Here is a 20251-nt window from a genome sequence, read left to right on the forward strand (position 1 = left end):
CACTTAGTGACCGGACACTGGAGGGTTGCGTCCGATCCCGCTGACATGACAGTGCACAGAGGAGATGCCGAGTGACCAGACGCTGGGTGAGTCCTGTCGAGCATAACCAGACGCATCCAGTCGTGATTCCTCATTTCTAGATGCTTACTGGAAATGACTAGACGCTGAGGTCCAACATCCGGTCACTTCGTAGCAGCGCGTCCGGTCATCACTTGACCGTTGAGATCGGGCGAATATCACTTGAAGCCGATGACACGTGGCATGCATCGCACGACCGGACGCTAGGGTCCTGCGTCCGATCGATATGACCAGAGCGTCCGGTCACCCCGTGTTATGCCCAGTGAAGAGGTACAATGGCTCTATTTTGTGGGGGCTTCTATTTAAACCCCATGGCTAGCTCAAGCTCACCCTCTTGGCCATTTGCATTGACATAGCAACCATGTGAGCTTAGCCAAAGCCCTCCCACTCATCTACATCTTTGATTCAACATCTTTGTGAGATTGGGAGTGAATCCAAGTGCATTGCTTGAGTGTTTGCATCTAGAGGCACTTGGTGTTTGTGTTTCGCTGTGGGATTCGCTTGTTACTCTTGGTGGTTGCCGCCACCTAGATGGCTTGGAGCAGCGAGGATCGTCGAGCGGAGGTTGGTGATTGTCTCCGGCTCCGATCATGGTGATTGTAAGGGGTTCTTGACCTTTCCCCGGCGGAGAGCCTAAAGGTACTCTAGTGAATTACTCGTGGCTTGTGTGATCTTCATCTTGTATTGGTTGTGCGGCACCCTATTAAGGGTTTGGCGTGTGATGCCAATTAGCATGTGAACCTCCAAGTGAGTGAATTGCCACAACGAGGAGTAGCTTACCGGCAAGCAAGTGAACCTCGGTAAAAATCATTGTGTTCATCATTTGATTCCAAGGTGATTGATCTTCATTGTTATTCATTCTTGTGATTGATTGGCTCCTTCCTCGACATAGCGGTATAACCTTCTTGCTCACTCTCTTTACATTACCGCAAACTAGTTGTCAAGCTCTTTATTGTAGCTAGTTGTGAGAGCTTGTTAGTTTGGTTAGTGTGACTCTTTAGTTAGCTTTTGATAGCACACTAACTTAGTGTAGCATTATTGCTATTGTGTGGATAGAAACTATATAAACTAGAATTGTGGTAGGTGGCTTGCTATTTTAGTAGGCTAGCGCAACACTTGCTTCGCCTCATAATTGTCTAACCGGTTTGTTAAGTGTTGTTGTAGAAATTTTTAATAGGCTATTCACCCCCCTCTAGCCATTAGAACCTTTCAAGTGGTATCAGAGCCGAGGTCACCGTGATTTGAGGCTTAACTACCTTCGGTGTAAAAATGGCTCAAATCAACAACACCGAGAAGCCACCTCAATTTGATGGCATAAATTATCCATATTGGAAATCAAAGATGACCACACATATCAAGTCAATCAATAGAAAAGTATGGAAGGTGGTAGAAACCAAAGTTGAGATTAATGATCCGAAGAATCCCACCGCGGCCGAAGAAGTGCTTCTCCAAAACAATGACATTGCTCTAAGTGCCATTCATGATGCAATTGATGAGAGAACATTTGAGCAAATCAATAATATTGAGATGGCTCATGAGGCTTGGAAGAAGTTGGAAGAATCATTTGAAGGCACTCAAGCCATGAAGGGTGCAAAGGCATACATTCTCAAAGAGAAGTTTAGAAGCTTCAAGATGAAGTAGGATGAGAGTGTGCCAGAGATGTTCTATAGACTTCAAGTGCTTGTTAATGATCTCAAAGCACTTGGAGAAGAGGTGAAGGATAAGGACTTCTCCCATAAGTTCTTGAGATGTTTGCCTCCAAGATTTGGCACATTGGTCACAATTCTAGTGAGGAGTGGTTTGGACACCATGACACTAAACCAAGTGTTGGGAGATATAATGACCGATGATATATATAGAGATGATGATGAGAAGGAAGAAAAGAAGGAGAAGAAAGATGAGAAGAAGGATAAGAAGAAGAAGAGTGTGGCATTCAAGACCACATCATCCAAGGGCAAGGTAAAGCAAGATACATCAAGTGAAGATGATGGTTCATGGGATGATGATGATGATGATGAGAAGATGGCTCTCTTTGTCAAGAGATTTGGCAAGTTCATGATGAAGAAGGGCTACCGTGCTAGAAGGAAGAAATCTTCATCTAAGAACAAGGAAGAGTCAAGAAGGTGCTTCAATTGTGGAAGCAAATATCATCTTGTTGCTCAATGCCCATACAATAGCGACAAAGATGATGACAAGAAAAACAAGAAGAAGGACAAGAAGGAAAAGAAAGAGAAGAAGGACAAGATGACCTTCAAGAAGAAGAAAGGTGGTTCATATGTGGTCACTTCAGATAGTGATGCTTCCTCAAGTGATGATGATGATAGTGATGACGATAAGGCCACCAAGAAGAAGGAACTTGCAAGCATTGCTATCAATGAGAAGCCTTCTCTCTTAGACACTCCATCATGCTTCTTGTCCAAGGCCACTAAGGTACAAATTTGTGATGATGGAAGTGATGAGGAACATGATAATGAAATCAAAAATGAAAATGATAGTGATAGTGATGATGATAAACCTACTAAGGATGAACTATTTGATATGCTAGAAGATGCTAAAGAACACTTTGGCATTAAGAGAAGAGAATGCAAAAGCTTGTGTGAGGAACTAAAAGACCTTAAGCAAGCCTTTGATAAGCTCAATGCATCTCATGAGAGGCTAGAGGAAGCCCATGAGAAGCTTGGCAAGGCTCACAAGAAGCTTGAAAAAGCTCATTCCTCTTTGCTTAATGAACAAAATAAAAATAAGCATGTTGAGACTTGTGATGTAGGCTTAACTTGTGATATAATTGATGAATCATTATCTATGCCTATCATTGTTGCTCCCGCTAACCCTTCTTGTAGTACCTCTACTTCCACCTCATCTAGTAGTGATGGTTTCACTTGTGATGCCTCACTAATGGTTGAGAATGAGACCCTCAAGAAGGAGGTCAATAAGCTCACCACACCTTGGCTAAGGCCTATGGTGGTGAGGACCGCTTGCTTATGTGCTTGGGTAGCCAAAGAGCTTCTCTCTACAAAGAGGGATTGGGCTATACCCTTAAGAAAGGCAAGGCGTCCTTAGCTCCTCACAAGACTAGTTTTGTGAAGAACAATGGTCGGTTTTGCACTAGTTGCAAGCAAGATGGTCATGTAGAGCATGAATGCAAGAATAAAAGTAAAAATGCTAATGTATCCTCAATTAAGATTAATTCTTTCTATGTGCTTACTAAGGGTACAAATGGTGTAAAGGCTAGTTCATTGGTAAACCATGGATGCGCTCAAAGAAAAAAAGCCATTTGGGTACCAAAGAGCTTAGTAACTAACCTTCAAGGACCCAAGCAAGTTTGGGTACCTAAAAAGAATTGATCTTCTTTTGTAGGTCAATTACAAAGCCAGAGGAAGGCATTGGGTTCTTGATAGTGGGTGCACTCAACACATGACTGGTGATACAAGAATGTTCAACTCAATCAACACCAATGGCAATGATGGTTATGATAGTATCACATTTGGTGATAATGGCAAAGGCAAGGTCAAAGGGCTTGGTAAGATTGCAATATCCAATGACATGAGCATTTCCAATGTGTTGCTAGTAGAGAACTTGAACTTCAATTTACTATCCGTGGCTCAATTATGTGATCTTGGATTCAAATGCATATTTGAGGTAGATGATGTAGAGATCATAAGTGTAGATGGCTCTAATTTGATCTTCAAAGGCTTTAGATATGAGAATCTATACTTGGTTGATTTCAATGCTAGTGAAGCTAAATTATCTACATGCTTGTTCACTAAGTCTTGCGTCGGTCGGGGGGCGCTCAACGCCTTCACCCACGTGCTTGTCTTGGTGCCGTGCCGGCTCATCGGGAGGCCCGTGGCGGCGGGCTTGGTGGTCGCCACCGGCCGGCCGACGTCTGCCGTGACATCCCCAGCCGACCCATGCTTGCCTACCGGTTCTCGGCGATTGGGCCACTGGCACGCGGCGGTCAAATCTAGGGGTGGGTTTGTCGTTGGTGCAGCTACTTCTAAGGGTGTCACGGATGGCCTACTCCGGTGAACGTACACTGGGTGAAAACCCTGCCCGGGTTGCCTGGGTCAACGGCGGTGGCATAGTCACGCCATCTACCTTCTTGAAGGGTCATCAAAGTTCATGTTTGTTGGGGCAGGCTAGGTCAAAAGACCTACTCGTGTGCTTCTGTCAGCGATGTTGGTGTTTGCGGATGTCAAGGTCCTTCCTGAAGGCATCATTGGAGCACTTCTGCAGCCCATCTCCCATTGCTCTCGTCGGAGTCACTCGTTCCTGTGATGTGCTTGTGTGCGCTTCAAGCTCATCTTCACATTGTTGGGCCCAACTTAATTGATGCTACCACCGTCGTTCGATTCTTTACAGCGGATACTTCACCGCTGTCACTGCTCTTTGACGGATGGTTTGCCATCGTTGTTGTTTGGGCGGATACTTTGTCGCCATGTCGCTTCTGGCATGCCCCCCCTCAAGCCAGCAAGTTGAGGGCGTGTTGGCACCCCTTCTTCTCGGACGGATGCTTTGCTATCGTGTTGCCTAGGCGGATACTTTGCCGTCAGAGTCTCATCGCTTCCTGGTGGATGCTTGGCCACCACGGCTCCATTTCTTTTGCTGGCAGCTTTGCGTTGATGTATTTTCCTATGCAGGTTCAGTTGTTTACACTACTAAAAAAGTGCACATCTGAGACGATCTAATAATGTCATAGTAAATGCTAAAAGCGTCATGGAAAGATATCTGTGATGAAGTTATGACAAAATTCTGTTCGTCATCTTTGTAGCGTCACAAATGTTGCACTGTGACGATTTGTCATGTTTCATCACAGATAAGTTTACATCCGTGATGATTTGGGCACCGTCACTGAACTATTTCAGCAGGCGTTGTAGTGGACACATGTATGACAGTAATGTTGACGCATTTCATTCGCTCAGGACGACACGTTTCTTAAGCTAAGGTTTACACGTGTGTGACTATGAGTACGGCACATGTCCTAAAATAAGGTTGACATGTGTTTGAATATGAGGTCGACACGTGTATGTTCTGTGTGGTCAACACGTGTATTTCTAAGAGGTTGACACGTGTATTTATGAGAGGTTGACACGTGTATTTCTGAGAGGTTGACATGTGGCATTATCTTAACGCTGGCGATGACATGGCAGGGCGTGAACGATGATGTTTTTTTTGTCATAAATTCTTTGATTGGATAAAATACAGGCTGCAGCCATGCCTGATCACTCATTCTAGAAATATAACATAATTTACCACATACAACAATTCATACATCATACATAGTTTATACATCACATGTTTAAATGTTCTCACAACCAAAGTTCCCAAACATAGGGGAACCGCAAACACAGGGGAACCACAAGTTCCATAGGTTCACATCACTTGAACCACAAGTTCACAAACAAGTTCCACAGACCAGGCAATCACAGAATAAGTTCACAAGCGACAACTGACAGACCAAGTTCAGCAACTTATTATGAGTACCAGCAGGGGCGAAATGGGCAACGATGGATCTGGGCGGTAAGAGAGTGGCGGTGGGTGGGCTCTAGGTGGGCAGCGGCATAGGGGATCTTGGAGGGCGGCGGTGGAGGCGAACTAGGGCGGCGGCGGAGTGGATCTTGATGGGCGGCGGCGGAGTGGGTGCGGGAGGAGTGAAATGAGACCGAGTGGAGTGGATTCACGGATATATAGTCCGTTGTATATTTACTATTTTACCCCTACTGTAGTCAATCAAGAGTCGACATGCTTGAGGGCAGTTAGGGGATTTTCTCAACTACCAAAGTTTGGGCGGGGGATTCGCGTCGACCACCGGGGCGTTTAGGCGGGAGGAGTGAAAAGAATTTTCTTTTTTTTGTCAGGAAAAAATGGTTCTTTCTTTAGCTTTTGGGGACTATTTTTGTGTTGAAAAATGATATTTGTTTCTCTAAAATTGATATCAATTTCCATTTGCCTGTGATTCAGACTTTTATGTTTATAATGATGTTTTATGTTCCATAGTAATCCAAAATGATATTTTTTTAGTCTTTGTAACCTTCTTTGATACATCAAAATTACAAATTATATAGTCATTATATAATATATATGAAAACGTTCTTTGATTTTTCAAAGTAAATGTGAAAGATGATAATCTGTGGGCTCTAAAATTATAGAGACATGTAGGTCTTATTTTGTGTGCACTATATACATTATAGGATGATATATATCCAAGTACTATGTGCACTCCACTACTTATTTAGTGAGTGCATTAATGAATTCAAACACTTAACAATGTTCTAACAACACACATGTATGTGGCATTTGTTTACTTCATAAGATCATATACATCGATCCATGTATGTGTGCTTGGTTATACACATAAGATCTATATGTCTCCTATCATAGATGTATGCACTTAAACTATGCACTACTTAAGATAGTATACATGATTTGATATAGAAACACACATAAATAGGTAGGCATTGCATAAGATCACATAAGATTAAATGAACACACTTCACTTGATATGAACACACTTCACTTGATATATGAACACACATAGCTTATGCATGAACACACATATCTTATCCATTGATATATATGAACCATTTTGAACTTTATTGATCAAGGTACAATTACTTTACTTGAATGTTGCACTTAACATTGCAATAAAAAATTAGGTTCAAATCTGCATCAAAATACACTAAAATCGTGGATTTGACCATGATTTGACCATCATGGGCCCACCCGTCAGCCTCTTACCCGAGGTGAACCGAGTCCAACCAGTTCAAGAGCTGATCAGGTTGGCCTACCCGTCAGCCACCCAACGGTCGCAGCCCAAATCCCCCAAATCGAACACAATCCGCCCAAATCCCCCAAATCTGCTGCACCCGTCGTCGTGCGTCCACTCCACCGGCGAGCCCCCGCCAACGCGCATCCACTCCACCGGCGAGCCCCTGCCGCCGCGGGTCCACACCACCGTCCATCCCTGCCGCTGTGCTGCCACCCAGCGGTCAGCCCCGCCACTGTGCTCCCACCCACCATTTAGCCCTGCCGTCGTTCTCCAAACCACCTTGGTTAGGGTTCGAGCGCCATGGCAACCAACTCTGGGTCAAGCTCATCCCGAAACTCCATTGCACGCTACGGAGAGCCATCCCCGAACGCCTCCCCAATTCCATGTCGCCATCTACCCTACTCGTACACGCCAGCAGTCAATTGCTTCTGCGATGAGAGGGCACCAAGGTGGGTATCATGGAGTGATGCGAATCCAGGAAGGAGGTATCACTGCTGCTACAAATATCAGGTGAGTTCAATTTACATTGAGTTCAATTTGCAATGAGTTCATTTATATAGAGTTTGTCTAACAAAGTGCAATTTTCTTGTGGATGCAAGGATGGTGGTTGTAATTTCTAGGAGTGGTTGGATCCAAAGCCAATTGAGCATCAGATCAAAATACTTGTTGATCTGCGAGATGCAGTCAAGGCCCTTCGTAAGAAGAACAAATCTCTTGAAGTGGAGAACAGTGAACTAGCATATTTGGTGGATGAAGCACATGCCAAGTATGTTGTACTAGTGAAGGAGAAGGAGGAGCTTGTCAAGGAGAAGGAGGAGGCCAAGGCACTTGTCAAGGAGAAGGGGGAGGCCAAGGCATTTGTCAAGGAGAAGGAGGAGGCCAAGGCACTTGTCAAGGTCTGTTGTCGTTCTATGAAGGTCCTTGTTGTGGCTCTTGTTGTCTGTTTGGCACTCCTGGTGGCCACATGCAGTAAAGGTCCTCAGCCAAGGCCTATGATGCTTCAGCTGCTATGAAAGAGTTGTATCAATGTTTGAATTAGATTAGTTTGAATGAGTTTTATGTATTCGCTAAGTCTTAGAACTGTATGTCGTAGCTTTGGAGAACTGTATCCATTAGCTTAGTCTGACTGAGTTGGATTTTGAGAAGTGTATGAATGAGTTCCTGGTATCAATGACTTCCTGGTATCAATGTATCAATGACTTCATGGTATCAATTGTGTGAGAATTGTTTGTGAATTGCCCACTAAATATCTACCTGTTCCAATTGTTTGTGACTTGTCTAATACAGTGAATTGCAATTGTGATCCCAGAAAAATATAGTGAATTGAAATTGTGATCCCAGAAAAATACAATGAAGTTGATAGGAACATCAACATCCTAGAAAAAGTCAGATACATCTACATCCAGAAGTAGACAGGTACAAATGTTTGTGCTCAATCAACATCCTAGAAAAGACAGGTACTAAAAAAAGAGTCACAGTTACAATTGTTTGTGCTCAATCAACATCCCAGATTTAGACATCTACAAATGACAGCTAATCTAATCATCATCATTACATTCCATGGGATCCCTATCATTGTCACTAAAATACTCAAAGATAGTATCATCTTCACAGCTTTCAGAGTCACTGTCCTCAACCATGTCTTCTTCCCTTCTATTGATAAGAACTTGTAAGTTACCAGGAATAGTAGATTTTTGGCCACCCACACATTGGTGCATTGATGTAGGCTCATCCAAGCCATCATCAACATCATCTTGTACCCCAAGCTCATTATCATAACCATTTTCATCTTGGTGAACAGTGCTCAATTCTACTTCATTGACATCATACATGCTCCTATGCTCAAATTTTTGGACAACACGCCAATTTTTGCCAAATTGTGTGTCCTGCACATAGAAGACCTTTTTTGACTGAGTTGCTAATATGAATGGGTCCATCTTGTACCAAAGCCTCTCTACATTGATGGATCTAAAAAGTCCATCATCTCTAATGGTTCTAGCTTTGCCATCTTGACTGAACCAACAAATCTTGTTTAGCACAAAAACTCACCTCAAATATGGCTCTACCTCCTCACTATTGTTTAGCACATACCAACAAATCTTGTGAAATTCTTTATCATCAAGATATGTCTGCCTGTTGGCCCCCAAGAGTTAACACCATGTTGGAATATAGGGAGGTCACCATCAGTTGCTCCATGATGCCATTTTTCATCATCTCGATTAAATCTAGTGACAACATCTTCCATGTAACTTGAACAAAAGGTCAAGGCCTCATTAGCTATGTACGCCTCAGCGATGGACCCTTTAGGTCTAGCCCTATTCCTCACAAACCCCTTCAAAGTGCCCATTTGCCATTCGATTGGGTACATCCATCCATATTGGATAGGACCTCTTAGGAGTGCTTCATCAGGAAGGTGGACAGCTAAGTGGACCATCACATCAAAAAAAGCAGGAGGAAATATTTTCTCTAACTTGCAAAGTATCACAGGGATTTCTGCTTTTAGACGTTTCAATCTATCAACCTTTAGTTTCCTACTGCAAAGCTCCTAGAAAAATTTACCCAACTCTACAACTGCTACATATATGTCCTTGTGCACTAGTCCTTGGAGACCAATAGCTAAAATTCATTGAAGAAGGATGTGGCAATCATGGGTTTTGAGACCCTGCACCTTGGAACCATCTGAACTAATGCATCTTGTTAGGTTGGAAGCATATCCATATGGAAACCGAATACTTTTTAGAAATACACAAAATGCAACCCTTTCTTTTTTTCCATGGAATACCATGCTACTGGCATGGAAACTGAATTGTCTTCATCTTCTTCTAAATGCAAATCAGGACGTATGCCCATATCCTGCAAATCAAGTCTCGCATTAACTGTATCCTTATTCTTCTCAAGACAGAGTATTATGCCTAGAAGGGCATCACATATATTCTTCTCTATATGCATCACATCAAGATTATGTGGCAGCTTCAAGTATTTCCAATAAGGAAGGTCCCATAGAGCGAACCTTCGGCTAAACAATTTTGGCTCCTTGTCCTTCTGTCCTCGTTTCCTTTTCTTGGTACCATCAGCCTTACCAGGAGTAACATCTTTTAATTTCTCTAGACACTCTGATGTCTCATGCATACTCAACTTTCCTGGCTCACCCCGGTTCTCTCGGTGTCCATCAAAGGCCAAGCTTCTTCTCCACTTGTGGGTTTTATCAAGATAGCGACGGTGTCCAATGTAACATATCTTCTTCCTAAGACTCCTTGATAATGGATCTTTGTTGCAATAGATACATGCATAGTAACCTTTAGTGATTCGCCCTGACAATACACCCAAAGCTAGATAATCATGGATGCACCATAGTACTGCAGCACGAAGGTCAAACTTCCCACCAGTGAATGCATCATATGTACTGACTCCCTCCTAGAGTTTTAACAATTCCTCAATGAGAGGCTGTAAGAATACGTCAAAGTCCTTGCCTGGAGACTTTGGTCCTAGGATGAGCAATGCCATTATGCAGTTGGATGCAGCGGTGCATGACCATGGAGGTAGATTGTATACCTTTACAAGTACAGGCCACATGCTATAAGTTGTGTTGATGTTTCCAAATGGATTAAACCCATCTGTTGCTAAACCAAGCCTTAGGTTTCTGGCATCTCTAGCAAAGCTTGGAAACACAGCATCAAAATCTTTCTAGGCTAAGCCATCAGCTGGATGGGTCATTTCATTCTCCACAGCAACCCTTTTATCCTTGTGCCACCGGGTCTCCTCCAATGTTGCTTTGTTTGCAAACATCCTCTTCAGCCTTGGTATAAGAGGAAAATATCTCAAAATCTTTTTAGGAATCCGTTTGGCAGCATCTCCATCTACCCACCTAGATTCCTTGTATTTTGGGCAGATGTCATGTTTTTCAAGTCCTTTGCGAAACAACACACAGTTATTGTCACAGACATCGATTAACTCATATCCAAGGCCCAACTCTTTGAGATACTTCTTTGCTTTGTCATATGAATCTAGAAGAAAACAATTAGGGAATGACCCTGACAATAACTTCAAAAATGCACTGAATGCTGTGTTGCTGGCCCTGTAGTATGACTTGATATGTAGCAATCTTACTAGAAAAGAGAACCTAGACTGAACTGAACCCGGGCAAAGAGCATGTTTTGCATCTTCAAGAACTTTCACAAACATAGGTTGTTCTCCATCTTGTTGTACAGCTGTGTACAAGTCTGCAATCATCTCTACTGAATCATGATCATCTTCATTGTCGGGCTCCTCCACATCTACCACATCACCTAGATAGGCAGGTACATTTTCATCCTCTCCAAATTCCACAATGTCAACATCAAAATCTTCTCCATGGTGTACCCACCGAGTATATGTAGCTGACCATCCATGGAGATAAACATGGTCATGCACATCTTTCAGACTCCGTGAAGATTGATTCAGACAATTGCGACATGGGCAACGTATAGCATCATTCGGACTGAATCTATCTCTAACAAAAGACATAAACTTATCAACACCTACAGTGAACTCATCACTGAACCGAGTAGCATGAATCCATGTTCTGTCCATCTTCTGAATGCAAAAAAAATTAGGCCTAAGTAGCTGAACAAAAGCCATGAACTGCTCTACCAATCCTTGTCTAAACATCTACTGCTCTACAAATTGCAAGCAATGGGAGGGGACAATACCTCTAAGTAGCTGAAGTAGCCACCCTAGCACGCCGCCAGTGCACACCGAAGCAGCTATGCTGCAGCAGGTGCCCGCCGGAGTAGCCCGCTACGCCACTAGAGGAGCTGCCCGCCAGCGCATCCCATACCAGCTAGGATGCTAGAGCGGTTCACCGGAGAGGCTCGCCGTAGATGCCCGAGAGGCACGCCGCCGGCGGAGAACCTACTCTGCAACAGGTGCCCGCCGGAGCAGCCCGCTACACCGCCAGAGCAGTTGCCCGCCAGCGCATCCCGTACCAGCTAGGCTGCTAGAGCGGTTCGCTGGAGCTGGCCGTCGGAGAGGCTCGCCACCAACGGAGAACCTACTCCCGTCCTCTACCGGATTTGGGTTGGGTTTGGATCTGGGGGCAGCACGATTGGATTGGGTTTGAGTCATAGAACTGATTCAATAAACGAATAAGAAAAAAAAATCATCTCTGAGCATGACCAAAGTCGTGTTCTGATGGTAAGGCAACTTGACTCTGAGTGAAGGGTGCTGGGTTTGATTCCCAGGCACCGCACATTTTTTTAATATATGAATTATTCAAATAGATAATAATTAATGTTCCCACTCTGTAACATGTCTGAATTTGTAGTGTGATGGTAAGCCATCTTGCTTGGGAAGTGTAGGTCCTGGGTTCGATTCCTAGGCACCGCACATTTTTTTTAATTTCACTTTTATGACGAAAATTTCAGCTGACAGGTGGGACCTCAACGGTGAAACTACTGAGCTTCACTTCTATGACGAGTTCACAACATTTCTATGATGATTTCTTCTACTGTGTCATAGTTGAACAAAGGGGTTGACGCCCAAACCGGTCATCCATGACGAATAACGAAATTTTGTCATTGATGAACCTTGTTCAGTGACCAAATTTGGGATCGTAATACCCAAAACGTCATAGATGAAAGGATTTCTAGTAGTGTTAGGTTCATGGTGGAGGGCCTCTCCCTTTAGCCTTTCTTTATGTTATGTTATCGTCTAGGTTCCTAACCACTATATTTGTGGTTTTGTAACCAGCACTATGGGGGCTTTCCCATAGTTGCGTTGTGTTTGTCGTTCTTTTGGCACCTCTCCTTCTTAATGAAATATGCGTGAAGTCGTGTTCTAGAAAAAAAGAAAAAAAACAAGGTTGTGGTTGCATATCTAGAACCAAAGCCATAAACCGATCAGGGTTGGTGGTTTCGTTTGTGCTATTTTGTATAAATAATACAGCACTTTGTGGATATTTTAATACAATTTTGTTCTAGGCTTCTAGCGGGCATGAGACAGGCACTACGTAAAAAATGATTTTTAACAACGGTACGAATTTTTTGTAGGGGCGGCTGGTGATGGAGCCGCCCCTACAGTGGCGTGCTCGGGAGCCTAGGCACCAGCCACCCCTACAAATGGAACAGCAGGGGCGGCTGGTGATACAAGCCGCCCCTACAAATAGGTCTGATTTGTAGGGGCGGCTCACTCACCAGCCACCCCCGACGTTTCTAGTTGTAGGGGCGGCTGGATCACCAACCGCCCCTACAAATGCGGTTGTATATATATCGGCCAGAAAATTCTCTCACCCTCCTCTCTCTCTCTCTCTCAATCTCTCTCTCCTCTTCGCTCCCTCTCTCCCTCGACGTGGACAGGGCGGCGGCGGCGCCTGGCACGAGCGGGCACGGCGGCTGCGGCCGCCTTTCTCCACCTCCTCCTCCCCCCCATCGCACCATTTTCTTACTCGGCTCCTCCCCTCTTTGCCCGAGTCGCTAGCCTCCTCCCTGACCCGCCTCCTCCCGTCCTCGCCGTGGACCGCTTCCTCCCCATCTCCACTTCCACATCAGCCGAGCGAGGTCAACTCTTCCGCCGGTGGAGAGAGAGAGAGCGAGGGCGGGAGCGGGGAAGAGACGGGAGGGTCCCGAATCTGAGCTGAGCTGCGCTCTCCCGCGCCGTCACCGCCCACCGCCCACCACCCAGGTCTTGTCGCCCCGTGCAGATCTGCGGCTGCTCTGAGGTAAATCGTTGATTGCTTGAACCATACCCGGTAGATCCGGTATTTCCTCCTCCCCATCCCCTTCTCACGCAACGCAACTCAGGCGCCCCCTCCCCCCCCCCATCGGAACCCTAATCCTCTCAAGCGCCCGGACTCGAATCCGTTTCTTCTCCTGCTGGTGGTAAGTGAACCTAGCTTCCTTGTTCCATGGTAGTGCAGTCAGATCCAAATCTGTCTCCCTTTGGATTTGTTTGCTGCGGAGTGCGGAAGTGCGGAGAGTGATGCGCTGCTAGCTCTTAATCTCTCTCTTCTTCTTTCTCTCTCTTCAGATGCTGATGCGGACTCTCATAGAGAGCTGAGGTAGCCTTGCCGAGGTAGCTCTTAATCCCTGCGCCGCCTACATCCGAGCCGAGATCTCCTCCGCGCACCCTGGCATTCTCTCTCTCGGTGGTTCTCCCGTGCCCCTAGCCCGCGCTCAGACTGTTTCTGGTGCAGACGACTGCGCCGCCCTACGCCAGGCGGCCAGGTCTCCATCTTCGGAACCTTCGCCGGTGACGATCACCCGCCTAGGTACGCCCGCCTCATCGGTTCCGTTCCTGCCTCCCGAACCCAAGCTTTTTGTGTTCAGGTTTGATTGATCCAATTACAAGTCCAGTATACATGTATTATGCCTACAAACTTTGATTTTTTTTTGCAAAAAAAATGTCTTTTGCTGGGTCCGCCCCTTCTGCGGAAGTGCAGAGAGTGTTGTGCTGCTAGCTCTTAATCTCTCCACCGTACCTCTTCTAGCTTCTTCGCTTTCTGCCATGGGCGCTAGGCAAGATCGATCTAGCCAAGCTGCCGATGCGGTTTGTTTTCCATAAGTTTTGGGGGATCCCGCTCGAATTTAATGTCCTGAATTTATTTTTTAAGATCCATGACCCCAAGTGATGAGCAACTCGGCATGTTCTTGTTCTTGCCTAGTAGTAGCTCGCAGCCATACCAATTGTTTTGTTTCCCCTTTTTTCTCGAGATGGGATTACTTGTTCTTGCTTAGATTGCTTGTTTACTTGTAAGTGTCAGTACTTATCAAACTAGATGAAACACAAGTTGCTGCTTTGATAGTTATTTGCTGGTTATGATCAGTTGCAACTTGTGGAGCTGTTCCAGGTCATGCTACCACAGAACTGGATGTGAAAAGTGATTTTTTAGATAAATCTGAGCCTCTACCTTCAAGCATTCATGAATGTGAACCAATATACCAAGGTGAAGAGCACGTACTTGGCACCACAAATATGGTGTATGAAAATCAAGAGCCAGTGTATGAGGGGGAGGTGGTTCTTGCTGAGCAGGCTGACAAGACTGGGGAAAGCAGCCCTTCCATGGATGACAAGGCCACAGAACATCAATGTGAGATTTTTTTTTGTTATTGACTTTTGTACATGCGTGAATCTCTTTGTACAATGCAAGAATTACTATATTTGGCTTCACACTTAAATTGATTTATTTTCAGGGGAGCTGATTGATAATTTTCTGCAGACCACTACTAACCAGCTGACTGTCTATGGGTATATTTCTAATAATCTATGGTTTAAATACATGTTCTCAATTGTATTCTCATTTATCACATTGTCAAATTTCATTGTCGCAGTCTCTTCTGTATACAAGAGGGACTTAACGAAAGTGAGCTTTGTGTCTTCTTCCGTAATTTGAGTACTTGAACTGGAGCTGTCTTTATTTCTTATGTATATTTATTCTGTAGTACAACGGAAGTCTATATCTCCTAGCAACTGATCAAGGTTTTATAAGCCAAACTGATTTGGTATGGCAAAGGTTGGATGAGGTATGTTAACTCTTGTGATTATTTTAATTCTCGCTTGAGATCAAAATCTTTACTGATCTTTTTCATTCTCAACTGACAATCATTAGGTGAATGGAGATGGGGTTTTTCTTACCAGCAACTTCACACCCTTTAAGGCTGAAACTCCAAGAAATGATTCATGGAATGAACAGCAAGCTATGACGAGTACTGATGTATGTATAACATCAATAAACTGCTGTAGTTTTTATTAGGTACATTAATGTTAACTAGTTCAAATTTATCTTTGTTCATAGGATTACCTTGCTCAATTTGACAACACTTCTGGAAAGTATGTTCTTCCTACCTGTTTTTCTCAATGTGCTTTATTGTTGTGTGTGTGTACAACATTCCTAGTTTGGATTTCAGCAACCATGTGAATCTTGTATGAATGGTACTGTGCAGAAAATGTCCGTCAGTGGGGCTATAAATGATATGCTAGTTGAACCTATAGTTTCTTTTCTGATCTGTTGATTGTTGCTGTTAACCAAGCGCAATAACTTTCTTGAACTTCGATTATTTGATGGTTTTTCTGTCATTGTGTATTGGACTGTCGGCTTAGCATGTACTTGAATGACCAATATATGCCTTACTGTGATTTTGAATGTGCTCAACGTGCTGAATCATCATAGATGTGCACTCCTGAGTCACTTTGCATGTGTTATCTAAATTCTAACGCTACCACATTGGCCCTCCTATGCTTGCAGCTCTGATCTGGAGCTAGCTATAGCACTTCAACAACAAGAGTTTGAGCGGCAACCACAAAGGTTTCAAGCTCCACCACCACAGCAGCAACAACAACAGTAAGCATAGGAGCCAGGGATTACATATGTTCCTGCGAAGTCTTAATTATAAGTTATATTGTGTGTTCACTTGTTCTGTAAATTTATTGTGTGTTCACTTGTTCTGTAATCCATGAATATCACCAAAGTTTATATTGTGATACTTCCTGGAATATCATACCAACTGTATGCTAAGCACTATGATATCAAAAATGAAAAATATATGTTCTGGTTCAATTTAAATTGTAAATTTAATTTTTTTTGGCGGAAAAATGATTTGTAGGGGCGGTTGATACTGTAGCCGCCCCTACAAATCGATTTGTAGGGGCGGCTGGTGTTCCCAGACCGCCCCTATAAATCGATTTGTAGGGGCGGCTACAGTACCAACCGCCCCTACAAATCGATTTGTAGGGGCGGTCTGAGAACCGCCCCTACAAATGCATGATTTGTAGAGACCCTTGCGTAGGGGCGGCTGGCCGAACCGCCCCTACAAATGCACTGTAGCCGCCCCTGGAAATGATATTTGACGTAGTGAGGGGGTCAGAGGCTGTGGACCTCCTCAGTTAGTCCTTCATGAAGAACAAAAGAGATTTGTATCAACCGTTGTAACTTGTATTGATCTCATGAACAGTCACGAGATCATTGGAGAATCCTTACGCCGTGTTAGCACGCTATCCTTGCCACCTGCTGCTAGTATTTCATCAAGTAGAAAAGACTGCTGCTATTGTAGGAGATATGCACATCAAGTATGTCAGAGTGCACCGTATAGATCCTCAACTACATGATCTGGAGAGTTGCTGACAAAAATGCCTACAATGAACATCAACTACCTTGCTCTCATCTTGTCCGGTGCATACCATTTCCAGATAAAAATAGTGTGTAGTGATTGTGTATCTCCATTTCCTCAACCATACATCTTCCTCCATTTCAAATATAGAGGTAAGCATATAAAAGGCTAGTGCAATGTAAGACCCCATCATATATATGATTTGTGAATATAAACGGTAGGTGTGAGCATTCATGCGCATAAAGCTAATTATATGAATAAATTCGAATAATCTATTGTACTTTCATTATAACTTTGCAGTCCTTTCAATATTACTTCTGCAACAACCCTTATATATTTCAATAAGAAAAGGCTTGTGCAAGTACCTCAAGGCCTAAGCTGACCAGCGCAAGTCTTGCCTCTTAGGCATTTCTTTCTTTCTTACATTTCATCATAGCCTCTTTGGTGTCGGTCATTGGTCGCTGCATCATATCTCATCATTTTTTTCATCTTCAGTGTCCGTGGTTCTTAGTGTACTGTTGAGGCACGTGTGGATCGATCTGGTCAAGCCACATAGGGGATTCTGGGTTTCAATATAATCGAGCTTTGTGTCACACCCCAAAAGTTCTGATTTGGGGTTGGGCATGGAAAACACTAAATAAAATAAATAATTTCAATATTTATATAAAAAATTTTCAGGATTAATTAAGTTTTTGCTAATTTCAATACAGAAAAGTGTGGTTTTCCAAATTTTCTAAATTAAATTGACAGGCTTTTGTCGATGTGGTGCTTGTCTGTTGGTTGTTTTTTTGTTTCTCTGTGTGTGGTAAGTTTTATCAACACGTTTAGACATCATCCAATCCTTTCCGGGAATTTTCCAAACTTTTTCGAAGACTTTTCCCATTTTTCTAGAGCTTAATCCAATTTTTGGATACTCTAAAATCCCTTTTCATGAGCTCCAAATATTTTATCTGGATTCATTATCTCTCAATCTATCTCTCGAAGTTTTCCTTCAATTTTTGGAATTTTGGAAATATTTTTCCAGGATTTAAAATGATTTCAGCTTTTTCTAGAATTGTTTTTGAACTAAAAATCATTTTCTAAAAATCCAGAAATTATAAAAATCACTCGTTTTTCTCTGACCTCGAACCCTAACACTGTATATATATATATATGCCGGTGTTAAGCTCAGGTGCTGATTCCAAATCTAAAATCTTTTTTTCCGAGCTGCCACTCCTAACACACAACATTTGGCGTCGAAGTTCGGATAAGTTAGGTTTCCGATGAACTTTCCTTGGGGCTTTTCCGGCCAGGTAGACCTCTGCGTTCTGTACGTCGGTGGTAAACTTGATTGGGCGAATCCGTGCCGTTTTGACCGTTTCCCTTCGTTTTTCTTTCTCAGACGAGGTTTCCGGAGAGCTCCACCATGGATCATGGATGAACGTCTTCGTTCTATCTCCGGCCTTCCTGCGCGCCCCTCCTCTCGAGTCGCAGGCCTGTGGTTCCACCTCACCGCCGTCCCTGACCGCGTGCCACGCTGCAGGGCAGCAGCACCGCCGGCGCCCCCTGCTGGTGCCGCTCGGGCCTGTCTCGTGCGGGCAGCCGCGGGCCCGTTGGCCACCGTTGCGTCCCAGCCCGGGCGCGTGCGAGCCCCCTCCTCCGGCCGGCCATCAGGCCCAGGTCCTGACCGAGGCCCTTCCTCTCCCTCACGAGCTGCAGAAGGTCCCCACCATTGCTACCTCGTTCTGGTCTACAGCACGCAACAAGGTAGAAGATGATGCAATTTATAGTTTTGCCACCGAGACGAAATTAGCTACCGTTTATCCATTTTAACTCCGATTTAGTTCGTTCTAGTTGCCTTAGGATCGTGTCGTTGCGAGCTACATGTTAGTGTTGATGTTTACCATATCACATGTTTCTGAATTTTATGATTTAAATCTTTTTTTAATTAACAATTATGCAGACACGTTTAAATAAAAGCAACATAGATTATATATACATCGCTCATTTGCAAATAAGTTTTTAACATGATTAATTGCTAACATAATCATGTTTCTAAATTATAATTTATTTAGCTGAACCCACGTCACATGCAGTTATAGTAGACGCTCTCACATTTTAATTTGTTTTGCAAGCTATAGTTTGAATGGCTAAATAAATATAAGACATATATATAGAAATAAGGACTAGATTTAGCTCGGTTTCTAATTAAACTGTATAGTGACTAATCTAAATTAAGAACCGTTCACATTGTTTTGTTTAATTAAAATAAATCAAGAATGTAGGTTTTTCACTAGTAGAGAACAGACCTTTCATCCGAGGCTAAAATGGGCTCTAGTCCCGACATTTTTTGCGCCCGGGACTAGAGAGACCTTTAGTCCCGGTTGGTGTCTCCAACCGGGACTAAAGGTCCCTGCCCAACGGCTACTGCGCTCGGCACAGTGGCAGGGGACCTTTAGTCCCGGTTGGAGACACCAACCGGGACTAAAGGTGGACCTTTACTCCCGGTTGGAGCCACCAACCGGGACTAAAAGTCCTCAACCTTTAGTCCCGGTTGGTAACACCAACCGGGACTAAAGGTAGACCCTTTAGTCCCAGTTGGTAACACCAACCCGGACTAAAGGACCCTTTAGTCCCGGTTGGAGCCACCAACCGGGACTAAAGGTCTCCCGGTGGGTTAGTTCAAAAGGGAAGCATCCCATCTATTGTCAGATGTGTTGTGTAGGTGGGGTGGTAAGCTACGCGCGAGGCAATGCATGAGGTCTTGGGTTCGAATCTCATGGGACGCAGCGGTGGGAGGTATTATTTTTTTTAAAGCTGGGAGGACCTTTAGTCCCGGTTGGTGTTACCCACCGGGACTAAAGGTCCCCCTTTATTCCCGGTTCCTGACCCGGGACTAAAGGACCCCCTTTAGTCCCGGATGCTTACTCCCGGGTGGGGAACCGGGACTAAAGAGGGTTCCCCACCGGGAGTAAAGCCCGTCTCTGTATTAGTGTTTCTTTTATAATATAAAACTTCCGATTAACGATAGCTTCGGTTTCGGCGTTTCTTGTGATCTCGTAGCACTAGCTCTGTTTTAGTACGTTACTTTCTCTTATGTGGCGTAATGTTCTTAGTTGCCTTAATTTGTTGCTTGCATGTTTGCCTATGCGTGGTGCTTACTACGAGTAGAACGAGAACCATTTGTGAGTGCTGAAGATCAGAAGATGATGACCGAAAGCAAAGTATGAAGAAGTTTGAGCAAGTGTAAAAGGCAAGTATAATATGAGGCTTTCCTTGATACCTATACACCATTAATGCCACTACATTCATGCATGTGTCTAATTTGATTCACCACTAAGGATGA

The 20251-nt window shown here is 44.0% G+C and overlaps 1 protein-coding gene and 1 pseudogene across 1 annotated transcript; one reads left to right on the forward strand and one right to left on the reverse strand.

The window, feature by feature from the left end:
- Window positions 1–10531: 10531 nt before the first annotated feature.
- Window positions 10532–11416, reverse strand: LOC136548309 (uncharacterized). The gene has a single exon (XM_066539885.1). The coding sequence runs from the start codon at window positions 11414–11416 to the stop codon at window positions 10532–10534; it is 885 nt and encodes a 294-aa protein (XP_066395982.1).
- A 290-nt stretch (window positions 11417–11706) lies between these two features.
- On the forward strand, window positions 11707–18738 carry LOC136548311 (uncharacterized; annotated as a pseudogene).
- The last annotated feature ends 1513 nt before the right edge of the window (window positions 18739–20251 follow it).

This window comes from Miscanthus floridulus, chromosome 4 (genome assembly GCF_019320115.1).
Source record: "Miscanthus floridulus cultivar M001 chromosome 4, ASM1932011v1, whole genome shotgun sequence".
Classification (NCBI taxonomy): Eukaryota; Viridiplantae; Streptophyta; class Magnoliopsida; order Poales; family Poaceae; genus Miscanthus; species Miscanthus floridulus.